General features: G+C 41.0%; 1 protein-coding gene across 2 annotated transcripts; it reads left to right on the top strand.

Annotated features, from left to right (window-relative positions):
* Positions 1-5,356: 5,356 nt before the first annotated feature.
* On the top strand, positions 5,357-12,184 carry srp19 (signal recognition particle 19). Of its 2 annotated transcripts, XR_009805683.1 has the most exons (6): positions 5,357-5,573; positions 7,573-7,648; positions 11,510-11,581; positions 11,645-11,753; positions 11,819-12,001; positions 12,035-12,184. XR_009805683.1 is itself a non-coding variant. In XM_061893391.1 (5 exons), the coding sequence occupies exons 1-5, from the start codon at positions 5,362-5,364 to the stop codon at positions 11,947-11,949; spliced, it is 600 nt and encodes a 199-aa protein (XP_061749375.1). In that variant the 5' UTR covers positions 5,357-5,361; the 3' UTR covers positions 11,950-12,184. The 2 variants fall into 2 exon arrangements, 1 of the variants encoding a protein (XP_061749375.1); XM_061893391.1 differs by having other exon boundaries at positions 11,819-12,184.
* The last annotated feature ends 176 nt before the right edge of the window (positions 12,185-12,360 follow it).

The raw sequence follows: 12,360 nt of genomic DNA, 5'->3' as shown, positions 1-12,360 counted from the left end.
CTTATTCAAACGGGGATAGCAGGTCCATGAATTGATTAACGTGGACCCCGACTTAAACAAGTTGAAAAACTTATTGGGGTGTTACCATTTAGTGGTCAATTGTACGGAATATGTCATCATCATCATCGGCGATCACTCGAGACGAGTAAGATTGTCCTCCTGTCGGTGTGAGTCCTTCCTTCAGGAGAACGCCTGTGCGTGGAATCTTATAAAGTGGGGAGGCTGGTGCACAGGCAGCCACCACACTGTCCTTGACAAAGGGAGGCCAGGGTCCAATGGCATGGAGACCAAGACAATTGGGGACCCATCTTTGCTGCAGCCTTCTTCCGCCTTTGTGACCGTTGTGGAGCTTTCTCTGCTGCCATCATCCGCCCACTCCGCCGTTGAGGACTTTTTGGGCCGCTCTTCGTCTGGAACCTCACCCTCGACCTTACCGCCATGGTTGAACCTACCAGGAGCTTAAGCTCCAGACGGCATCGCTCTCAGGTTCATTGGAACACGCAAGGCTCTCCACCACGACAAGGTGGCGACTTGAGGAGAACGGAATATGGACTGTACTGTGCAATCTACTAATAAAAGTATCAATCAATCAATCAAAGTCCATTCTATGTGTCATACTTCATCATTTTGCCATATTTCTGCAGAAAGGATTTAGTAGAGAACATCCACGATAAAGTTCGCAACTTTTGGTGGCTAATAAAAAAGCCTTGCCTGTACCGGAAGTAGCTGACGATGTGCGCGTGACGTCACGGGTTGTGGAGCTACTCACATCTGAACATTGTTTACAATCATGGCCACCAGCAGCGAGAGCGATTCAGACCGAGAAAGCGACGATTTCCCCATTAATTTGAGCGAAGATGAAAGATTGGTGGATGAGGAAAGTGAGAGTGAAATGAGATGTTCTTATTTAAACGGGGATAGCAGGTCCATTCTATGTGTCATACTTCATCATTTCACAGTATTGCCATATTTCTGCTGAAAGGATTTAGTAGAGAACATCCACGATAAAGTTGGCAACTTTTGGTCAGTAATAAAAGAGCCTTGCCTGTACCGGAAGTAGCAGACGATGTGCGCGTGACATCACGGGTTGTGGAGCTCCTCACATCTGAACATTGCTTACAATCATGGCCACCAGCAGCAAGAGCGATTCGGACTGAGAAAGCGACGATTTCCCCATTAATTTGAGCAAGAATGAAAGATTTGTGGATGAGGAAAGTGAGAGTGAAGGACTAGAAAAAGAAAAGGAAAAAAAGACAGGGCAGTGGCAGTTTACTAGGATAATTCTGGAAAATCCCTTATCTGCTTATTGTCAGGCTTTGACATGGATTGAGTGTGCTCCTTCGACGCAGCGGGATTACAGGACGAGCCAGGCGGGAATTCAGGTACATGTTTTTATTTAAACACTATAATCAAAAAAATAATCAAACTAAGGGCGCTCACAAAGAGGAAGAAACTTGGCTAAACAGTACAAATGTGAAACAAAAACACCTGCTCGTTGGCATGAAAGACAATTTAACTATAAACTTAAACAGCACGATGGCAAAACTAAATGAAACAAAAGAGTGCACTGTGGCATAAATACATAAAGAACTTACACGGCATGGAACGGTGGACTAGGACGTGAAGGTTTGAGCAGCATGGGTAGGGTGCGTGCGAGTGTGAAGATCCCAGAAAAAGAGTGACTTAAATAGCTGTGATGATTAGTGAAAACAGGTGAGGCTGAGAACAGGGACGTGACAGGTGAAAACTAATGAGGTTGGCATGGAAACAAACAAAACCAGGAAGTGCAAAACGTGACTGATTGTCCAAAATCAAAAACATAACATGACAAAACAAAACATGATCCATAGGTGTGACACCTATTGTGTTACTAGTGTTGTAGTGAGATTGTACTGTCATACCTTAAAGTCGGAGGGGTGTGGCCACGGGTGTGGTGACCGCCAGTGTCTCTGAGGGAAGCCACGGAGGAGGCAATAGAGTCGCAGCTGCCTCTTTGACAGGTGCACGAGGAACGACGTAATCTCCGCTCATTTCTATGGTAAGAGCCTACTTATTACCACAATTTTCTCACCGAAACCTGCCGGTTGACATGTGGTAGAGAACCATGTTCGCTTGACCGCTCTGTTCCATAGTAAAGCTTCACCTTCGGGAATGTAAACACCGGCTGTGTTTGTGTTGCTAAAGGCGGCTGCAATACACCGCTTCCCACCTACATCTTTCTTCTTTGACGTCTCCATTATTAAATGAACAAATTGCAAAAGTAAGTAAGACTCCTTGTTATGTTGAAAAGGGGAAGGAAATATAAGATTTTCTTCATCATGTTCCTTTTCGAACATAAGTGTGTAAATATGTGTTTCGTTGCTAAAGTTGAATTGTCTATTGATCCAAAAATGCACATCAATGCAGGAAAAGTGAACAATGAGAACCGATTCCCAGTTGTGAGAGGTTTCTTTTTTCATGCAAATTTAGCGTCGGAAATACCAGACTCATTTAAATTTGGATTCCAGCCATCCATTTTCCTTCTCTTATCCCAGGTGGGGTCGCGGGGGAAGCAGCCTAAGCAGAGAAGCCCAGACTTCCTTCTCCCCAGCCACTTGGTCCAGCTCCTCCCGAGGCGATCCCAGGCCAGTCGGTAGACAAAGTCTTCCCAACATGTCCTGGGTCTTCCCCGTGGCCTCCTACTGGTCGGACGTGCCCGGAACACCTCCCTCAGATGCCTGATCTGAAATTTAGATTTACTTTTCAAAATATATATATTTTTACATTGAAAATATGTATAATATATTTAAAAAATATTTTTTTATTTTATTAATTTATATTTCACTTTTCGCGTTCCCGTTTTTATTACGTCCTCATTTTATTGTAATCTCATGTATATGTTTTTATATCCATTATTGCCTTTTTTTCGTACTTATTATATGAGTATTTTTTTTCCCTATATCGCTAAAATGCTAAACCTGTTTTTGGTGAATGAAAATTCTAGTGACATCACTGCCAAAGAATGATAATATGGCACCGCTTTATGGAATGTTTACAATGAAAACACAACAAAAACATAAAATTATCATTTGATTGATTGAAACTTGTATTAGTACATATTCCGTACAATTGACCACTAAATGCTAACACCCCAATAAGTTTTTCAACTTCTTTAAGTCGGGGTCCACGTTAATCAATTCATGGTAATAATAATATACTAATCAACATTTTAGGATATCAAAAGTAATGTGTGATTTGATATCATTCTGATCAGGATCTTGTTCCCTTGATATAAAAAACTGTTTTAATATTTTGAAAATATTTTGTGATCCAGTTGCCAGGCATGAGTGACACAATCATACTTGCCAACCCTCCTGGATTTTCCGGGAGACTCCCGAAATTCAGCGCCTCTCCCGAAAACCTCCCGGGACAAATTTTCTCCCGAAAATCTCTAGAAATTCAGGCGGAGCTGATGGCCACGCCCCCTCCAGCTCCATGCGGACCCGAGTGACGTATCGACAGCCTGTTTTCACGTCCGCTTTCCCACAATATAAACAGAGTGTCTGCCCAATGACGTTATAACTGTAGAATGATCGAGGGCGAGTTCTTGGTTTCTTATGTGGGTTTATTGTTAGGCAGTTTCATTAACGTCCTCCCAGCGCGGTAACAACACACATCAACAGCAGTCACGTTTTCGTCTACCGTAAAGCAGTTTGTCTGCCGTAAACAGCAATGTTGCGACACTCTCAAACAGGACAATACTGCCATCTACTGTGCATGCATATGTGACAATAACATCTACGGCTTTTAGAGCAGTGGTTCACCCTGTGAACATTTTTTTAATTCAAGTACCCCCTATTCAGAGCAAAGCATTTTTGGCTGAAAAAAAAAGATAAAGAAGTAAAATACAGTACTATGTCATCAGTTTCTGATTTATTAAATTGTATAATAGTGCAAAATATTGCTCATTTGTAGTGGTCTTTCTTGAACTATTTGGAAAAAAATATGTATAAAAATAACTAAAAACTTGTTGAAAAATAAACAAGTGATTCAATTATAAATAGAGATTCCTACACATACTGCGATCAGGTGGCGACTTGTCCAGGGTGTACACCGCCTTCCGCCCGATTGTAGCTGAGATAGGCACCAGCGCCCCCTGTGCCCCCAAAGGGAATAAGCGGTAGGAAAGGATGGATGGATAGCTGTAAATATACTCCTCCCCTCTTAACCACGCCCCGTCCCCAACCACGCCCCTCGCTCCACCCCTAACCACGCCCCCCACCTCTCGAAATTGGAGGTCTCAAGGTTGGCAAGTATGGATACAATGAAACTCCACTATGACCTGTAAAAGGATAATTGTCTAAATGCTGACAAGCATTTATGTTTCCGTTGCATATGTAGTTCAGTTTCAGTTTCAGTTTATTTTCAGTCTAACAAAAACATATTCAAACATGGATCACGATTCAAAAATGAATAACATGACTGAAACAGGCAGAAGCAAAAAAGCTTATATGTCCAACATAACATTTTTTACATTCAATTAAGTTACCTTTTCTAATAATTTTGTAATACAAAGAGAAATATAGTCATTCAAGTTGGCCTTTAACAAATAATACAAAAATATGTACTTACACACATGTACTTTTTTGTAAATAGACAAACATACATACCTTCTAAATACAACATTTAACCAAACAAACATACATTTCTAGTTCACATAACTTTTTAAAATACATTGTGACATGTTCTTTTTGAAATTAAATACTGAGTCACTCATTTTTATTTCTTTACCAACAGAATTCCACAAATGAACACCGAGAACAGATAAACTTCTACGTTTAACAACTAGTCTTGCTTTTGGTCAAATAAACTTAGATTCATCTCTTAGATTGTATTTGCTGGTCTGTAGAGAGAAGTAGTTTTGAATTCCTTCTGGAAGAGTATTTATTTTTGCTTTGAACATTATCTGTGTTATTTTATAATAAACAATATCTTGAAATTTCATAAGTTTTGATTTAACAAATAATGGATGGGTTTGGTCATGATATCCTGCTTTGTTTATTAGCCGTACAGCTTTTTTTTTGCAGCAAAACAATATCATTACTTATGGTTTTAAAAGTGGTTCCCCAGAGTTCTACACAGTATGGAAGTATCAAAGTATAATACATTGTGCATATGTAGTGACTTTATTCCACGACAATATGAAGTTATAACTCTGCAAGATTGAGTTCCAGGCACCTGAATGCAGCAGAACCTTCTTCCTACTCCTTTTTGAACATGTTGAATAGAGGAACTGGAAATTGTGATGCATCATGTTGAATGTTTGCATGTTCCAAATAAACACAAACTCAACTCAACACTCCGAGGGTACGTTTGATTAGAATGCACGCCGAGGCCGCCGGGCGGTGCCTAAAGAAGAAGCCCCGCCCCGCCCTCGACGTCCACACGGCGGACAAGCCGCGCTGCTCGCTACTAGCCTACTTTTATAACCTCCTTGCCGGTCTTAACGTTCAGCCCGCATTGGCTACTGGGCGTCGGGCCGCAAAGCCGCCGAGGATGGCTCATTTAACGAAGAACCCCGCCGACAAAGAGCGGTGAGTAGCGCTCCTCAAGCTAGCTATGCTAAAGCTAACGATGCAGTAAATGTTTACACTTTCACGTTTCAGCATACCGCGTCTATCTTTGAATACACAACACTTTATCAGTTCTCATTAGTCACTACTTTAATTGACTTATGACTTTGTTTTATCAAATTAGCTGATGGCTTTGCACATGCTGTTTGTCCCTAAAGGGCTTCCGTACACATCGCTGTAAGGCATGACGTGGTCGAAGACATAAACTTACATTCTTGATTACAACTCCTTCTTTCAAATAGAAGTACGCACTTAATGTAGAACATACATAATAAATAACTAGACACGGATAAGAAAGTTCTGTGGTCAGCTGTTTGGCCACAATACCCAGCAATAAGTTTGGAGGAGAAAAGGTGAGGCCCTTTAATCCCAGGAACACCATGTCTACCGTCCAGCATGGTGGTGGTAGTATTATGCTCTGGGTCTGTTTCGCTGCCAATGGAACTGCTGCTTTGAAAAATGAGGATTAGCTCCTAATTGTTCAGGACTAAAATCATCAGGTTGGGTCTTGGGCGCAGTTGGGTGTTCCAACCGGACAATGACCCCAAACACACCTCAAAAGTGGCCTAGTGGTTAGAGTGTCCGGCCTGAGATGGGTAGGTTGAGAGTTCAAATCCCGGCCGAGTCACACCAAAGACTATAAAAATGGGACTCATTCCTTTCCTGCTTGGCACTCAGCATCAAGGCTTGGAATTGGGGGTTAAATCACCAAAAATGATTCCCGGGCGCGGCACCGCTGCTGCCCACTGCTCCCCTCACCTCCCAGGGGGTGATCAAGGGTGATGGGTCAAATGCAGAGAATAATTTCGCCACACCTAGTGTGTGTGTGTGACAATCATTGCTACTTTAACTTTACTTTAACACACCTCAAAAGTGGTAGAGGAATGGCTAAATTAGGCTAGAATGAAGTTTTTTGTAGAATGGCCTGACTTAAAGTTGTGGACAATGCTGAAGAAACAAGTCCATGTCAGAAAAGCAACACATTTAGCTGAACTGCAGCAATTTTGTGGTGAAAAATGTAAGCAGAAGCTTGTGGATGGCTAGCAAAAGCACCTTATTGCAGGTAAACTTGCCAAGGTCACATGTAAGCAAAAAAGAACATTGCTGTACGTATACTTTTGACCCAGCAGATGTGTGAGTGGATGGTGGGTGGATGTGTGTGTGGGTGGTGGATGTGTGGGTGAGCCTTGTTCTACTAGAAGTTCAGGAACTTTAAGTACCTGGCACTTTTACTTCCTAGAGTGTAAGTCATTAAAATACAAATAAATATTATCCAAAACAATATATTTTAAAAACAAATCGTACCAGATTTGACATAAAAAGTCCACTGTCAGAAAGTGGTCCCCTCAGTAAATGATGAGTTCCTGAGGGTCCAGCGAGTCCCTTTGGTCCACTTTGCAATATATGAATAATATATCAGTGATTATCTGAAAATCACAAAATCTACAATGTAAATAGTCGTGAAAATAAAGAAAATACATTGAATGAGGAGAAGGTGTGTCCAGACTTTTGGTCTGTACTGTGTGTGTGTGTGTGTGTGTGTGTGTGTGTGTGTGTGTGTGTGTGTGTGTGTGTGTGTGTGTGTGTGTGTGTGTGTGTGTGTGTGTGTGTGTGTGTGTGTGTGTGTACAGTATATACACATGTAGTTTTTTTATTACACTTATGGGGGTTAAAAAAGAGCATTTGATGTTTTTGTTTACTTTTGTTAAATGTATGTCTATGAAAATAGAATAAACAAATTTTACAAAAAAACGAGTACGCCCACTTCTCATAGTTTTGGTCTGGAAATGGCGTTTTAGAGAAAAAGCCAACAGCAACAAAGTAGACATAGTTTGAGGACTGAGTAGAAACGCTGTAAGATAGTTCCACTGATCAGGGTTCTTCACCACACTAAAGTTCCTGGAAGTGGAAATTTCCTTTGTGTCTGTTGATAAATAATTGTAATGTTTGTGTTGTGTAGCTTCATCTGTGTCTACCCAGTCTACATCAACAGTAAGAAGACTCTGGCAGAAGGAAGAAGAATCCCTGCTGACAAGGTCATCTTTCTCCGGTCTATTTCCACACCATACATGTACAATATGTCCACACACGTGTACAATATGTCCACACACGTGTACAATATGTCCACACACGTGTACAATATGTCCACACACACGTGTACAATATGTCCACACACATGTACAATATGTCCACACACACGTGTACAATATGTCCACACACATGTACAATATGTCCACACACACGTGTACAATATGTCCACACACACGTGTACAATATGTCCACACACGTGTACAATATGTCCACACACACGTGTACAATATGTCCACACACACGTGTACAATATGTCCACACACGTGTACAATATGTCCACACACGTGTACAATATGTCCACACACGTGTACAATATGTCCACACACGTGTACAATATGTCCACACACGTGTACAATATGTCCACGTACATGTACAATATGTCCACACACGTGTACAATATGTCCACACACATGTACAATGTGTCCACGCACATGTACAATATGTCCACACACATGTACAATATGTCCACACACATGTACAATATGTCCACGCACATGTACAATATGTCCACACACATGTACAATATGTCCACGTACATGTACAATATGTCCAAACACGTGTACAATATGTCCACACACATGTACAATATGTCCACACACATGTACAATATGTCCACACACACATGTACAATATGTCCACACACGTGTACAATATGTCCACACACACGTGTACAATATGTCCACACACACGTGTACAATATGTCCAAACACGTGTACAATATGTCCACACACACGTGTACAATATGTCCACACACACGTGTACAATATGTCCACACACGTGTACAATATGTCCACACACGTGTACAATATGTCCACACACGTGTACAATATGTCCACACACGTGTACAATATGTCCACGTACATGTACAATATGTCCACACACGTGTACAATATGTCCACACACATGTACAATGTGTCCACGCACATGTACAATATGTCCACACACATGTACAATATGTCCACACACATGTACAATATGTCCACGCACATGTACAATATGTCCACACACATGTACAATATGTCCACGTACATGTACAATATGTCCAAACACGTGTACAATATGTCCACACACATGTACAATATGTCCACACACATGTACAATATGTCCACACACACATGTACAATATGTCCATGTACAATATGTCCACATACATGTACAATATGTCCACACACATGTACAATATGTCCACACACATGTACAATATGTCCACACACATGTACAATATGTCCACACACATAAACAATATGTCCACATACATGTACAATATGTCCACATACATGTACAATATGTCCACACACATGTACAATATGTCCACACACATGTACAATATGTCCACACACATATACAATATGTCCACTTACATGTACAATATGTCCACACACGTGTACAATGTCCACACACATGTACAATATGTCCACACACATGTACAATATGTCCACACACATGTACAATATGTCCACATACATGTACAATATGTCCACATACATGTACAATATGTCCACACACATGTACAATATGTCCACACACATGTATAATATGTCCACACACGTGTACAATATGTCCACACACATGTACAATATGTCCACACACACATGTACAATATGTCCACATACATGTACAATATGTCCATGTACATGTACAATATGTCCACACACATGTACAATATGTCCACACACATGTACAATATGTCCACACACATATACAATATGTCCACTTACATGTACAATATGTCCACACACATGTACAATATGTCCACACACGTGTACAATATGTCCACACACGTGTACAATATGTCCACACACGTGTACAATATGTCCACACACACATGTACAATATGTCCACATACATGTACAATATGTCCATGTACATGTACAATATGTCCACACACATGTACAATATGTCCACACACATATACAATATGTCCACTTACATGTACAATATGTCCACACACATGTACAATATGTCCACACACGTGTACAATATGTCCACACAGATGTACAATATGTCCACACACGTGTACAATATGTCCACACACACATGTACAATATGTCCACACACACATGTACAATATGTCCATGTACATGTACAATATGTCCACACACATGTACAATATGTCCACACACATGTACAATATGTCCACACACATATACAATATGTCCACACACGTGTACAATATGTCCACACACATGTACAATATGTCCACACACGTGTACAATATGTCCACACACACATGTACAATATGTCCACATACATGTACAATATGTCCATGTACATGTACAATATGTCCACACACGTGTACAATATGTCCACACACGTGTACAATATGTCCACACACGTGTACAATATGTCCACACACATATACAATATGTCCACTTACATGTACAATATGTCCACACACATATACAATATGTCCACTTACATGTACAATATGTCCACACACATATACAATATGTCCACTTACATGTACAATATGTCCACACACATGTACAATATGTCCACACACACATGTACAATATGTCCACATACATGTACAATATGTCCATGTACATGTACAATATGTCCACACACATGTACAATATGTCCACACACATGTACAATATGTCCACACACATATACAATATGTCCACTTACATGTACAATATGTCCACACACATGTACAATATGTCCACACACGTGTACAATATGTCCACACACACGTGTACAATATGTCCACACACACATGTACAATATGTCCACACACGTGTACAATATGTCCACACACATGTACAATATGTCCACACACATGTACAATGTGTCCACACACATGTACAATGTGTCCACACACATGTACAATATGTCCACACACATGTACAATATGTCCACACACATGTGCAATAAGTCCACACAAATGTACAATATGTCCACACACATGTACAATATGTCCACGTACGTGTACAATATGTCCACACACATGTACAATATGTCCACACACATGTACAATATGTCCACACACATGTACAATATGTCCACACACATGTACAATATGTCCACACACGTGTACAATATGTCCACACACATGTACAATATGTCCACGTACATGTACAATATGTCCACACACGTGTACAATATGTCCACACACATGTACAATATGTCCACACACATGTACAATGTGTCCACGCACATGTACAATATGTCCACACACATGTACAATATGTCCACACACATGTACAATATGTCCACACACATGTACAATATGTCCACACACATGTACAATGTGTCCACACACGTGTACAATGTGTCCACGCACGTGTACAATGTGTCCACGCACGTGTACAATGTGTCCACGCACGTGTACAATGTGTCCACGCACGTGTACAATATGTCCACGCACGTGTACAATATGTCCACGTACGTGTACAATATGTCCACACACGTGTACAATATGTCCACAACATTCACACCTTCAAGTCAGTGCAGGACAACATATATTTTCTTTGCTGCTGCTCAGCCCCAAAAGAAGTGTGAAGAAGAAGAACCTTTAGAGTGGTCCACAAGCATCATTTAGATGTAAAAAATACAATAACATTCATTATAAATATATATAAATGTTTACTAGGAGTGTGGGAAAAAATCGATTAGAATTTGAATCGCGATTCTCACGTTGTGCGATTCAGAATCGATTCTGAATCGTGTCCAACATTTTCACAAAGACAAAATAAGTCGTATTTTTGGTTCGTTTAATAGTTAACACAAATGTACATTATTGCAATCAGTAGATAAATTGTATCAGGGAAAGAAAGGTCAGCTGGTGTTTGCTGTCCCCTCAGGCGGTGGAGAACCCTTCTTGCGCCGAGATCCGAGACGTCCTGACGGCGGCCGGCATGAACGTGTACATGGAGGTGAGCACACCACGTGCAGCATCGCCGTCACCCCGGGACTCGAGTCCTCTTTGTCTTTCCCAGAACAAGATGCATCCCCGGGAGTGGAACCGGGACGTGCAGTTCAAAGGTCGGATCAGAGTTCAGCTGAAGCAGGAGGACGGCAGCTTGTGTCTCGACAGCTTCGCCACCCGTGAGTCCGCACGCCCTCGCCAAAAGGTGGGCGGGTCGCTGACCAGCCGGCGCTTTGTGCCTCAGGTAAAGATGTCATGTTCTACGTGGCCGAGAAGATCCCCAAACTGAAGACACGCACGCAGAAGAGCGGCGGGGGAGAAAGCAGTACTCTGCAGGGCGATGGCGGCAAGAAGACCAAGAAGAAGAAGAAATGAGCCCACTCCTTTTTCCACTTGCTCTCTTCTTCTGAGACTCTGAAAGGCACACCTGTCTCTTCTTCTGAGACTCTGAAAGGCACACCTGTCACATCCTGCCTGAGGAAGGAAGGCCTTTTTTTACATTTTAATTCAGAAGATGTCTTTAGTTTTCAAATGAATGGAATAAACAATCTTTCGTTTATTCAGGTTTAAAAGGCTCAGTACACACTAATAAACACTAAATATCAAGCAGTATATTGTGTATACATGTAGTTATATAATACTATTTATTCATAAGGATACATTTTAAGCTTTATCTAAGCAACCAGAGGAGGATTTTCGTACCTGAAAGTTTAATTTTATTTTTCATGCCAAACAATACCAACCTTTTTTTAAATGATATTTTTAACACCAATTTCAAATATTAAG

This window comes from Nerophis ophidion, linkage group LG01 (assembly GCF_033978795.1).
Source record: "Nerophis ophidion isolate RoL-2023_Sa linkage group LG01, RoL_Noph_v1.0, whole genome shotgun sequence".
Lineage (NCBI taxonomy): Eukaryota > Metazoa > Chordata > Actinopteri > Syngnathiformes > Syngnathidae > Nerophis > Nerophis ophidion.
Note: the sequence above shows the minus strand (reverse complement) of the source record. Positions and strands in the feature narration are given on the sequence as shown.

What these genes read in the sequence shown, in the direction of transcription:
- srp19 (XM_061893391.1), top strand. Translation starts at nt 5,362, where the DNA reads ATGCACGCCGAGGCCGCCGGGCGGTGCCTAAAGAAGAAGCCCCGCCCC. An exon ending in AACCCCGCCGACAAAGAGCG is followed by an intron (nt 5,574 to 7,572) that starts GTGAGTAGCGCT and finishes TGTGTTGTGTAG; the next exon opens with CTTCATCTGTGTCTACCCAG. An exon ending in GCATGAACGTGTACATGGAG is followed by an intron (nt 11,582 to 11,644) that starts GTGAGCACACCA and finishes TGTCTTTCCCAG; the next exon opens with AACAAGATGCATCCCCGGGA.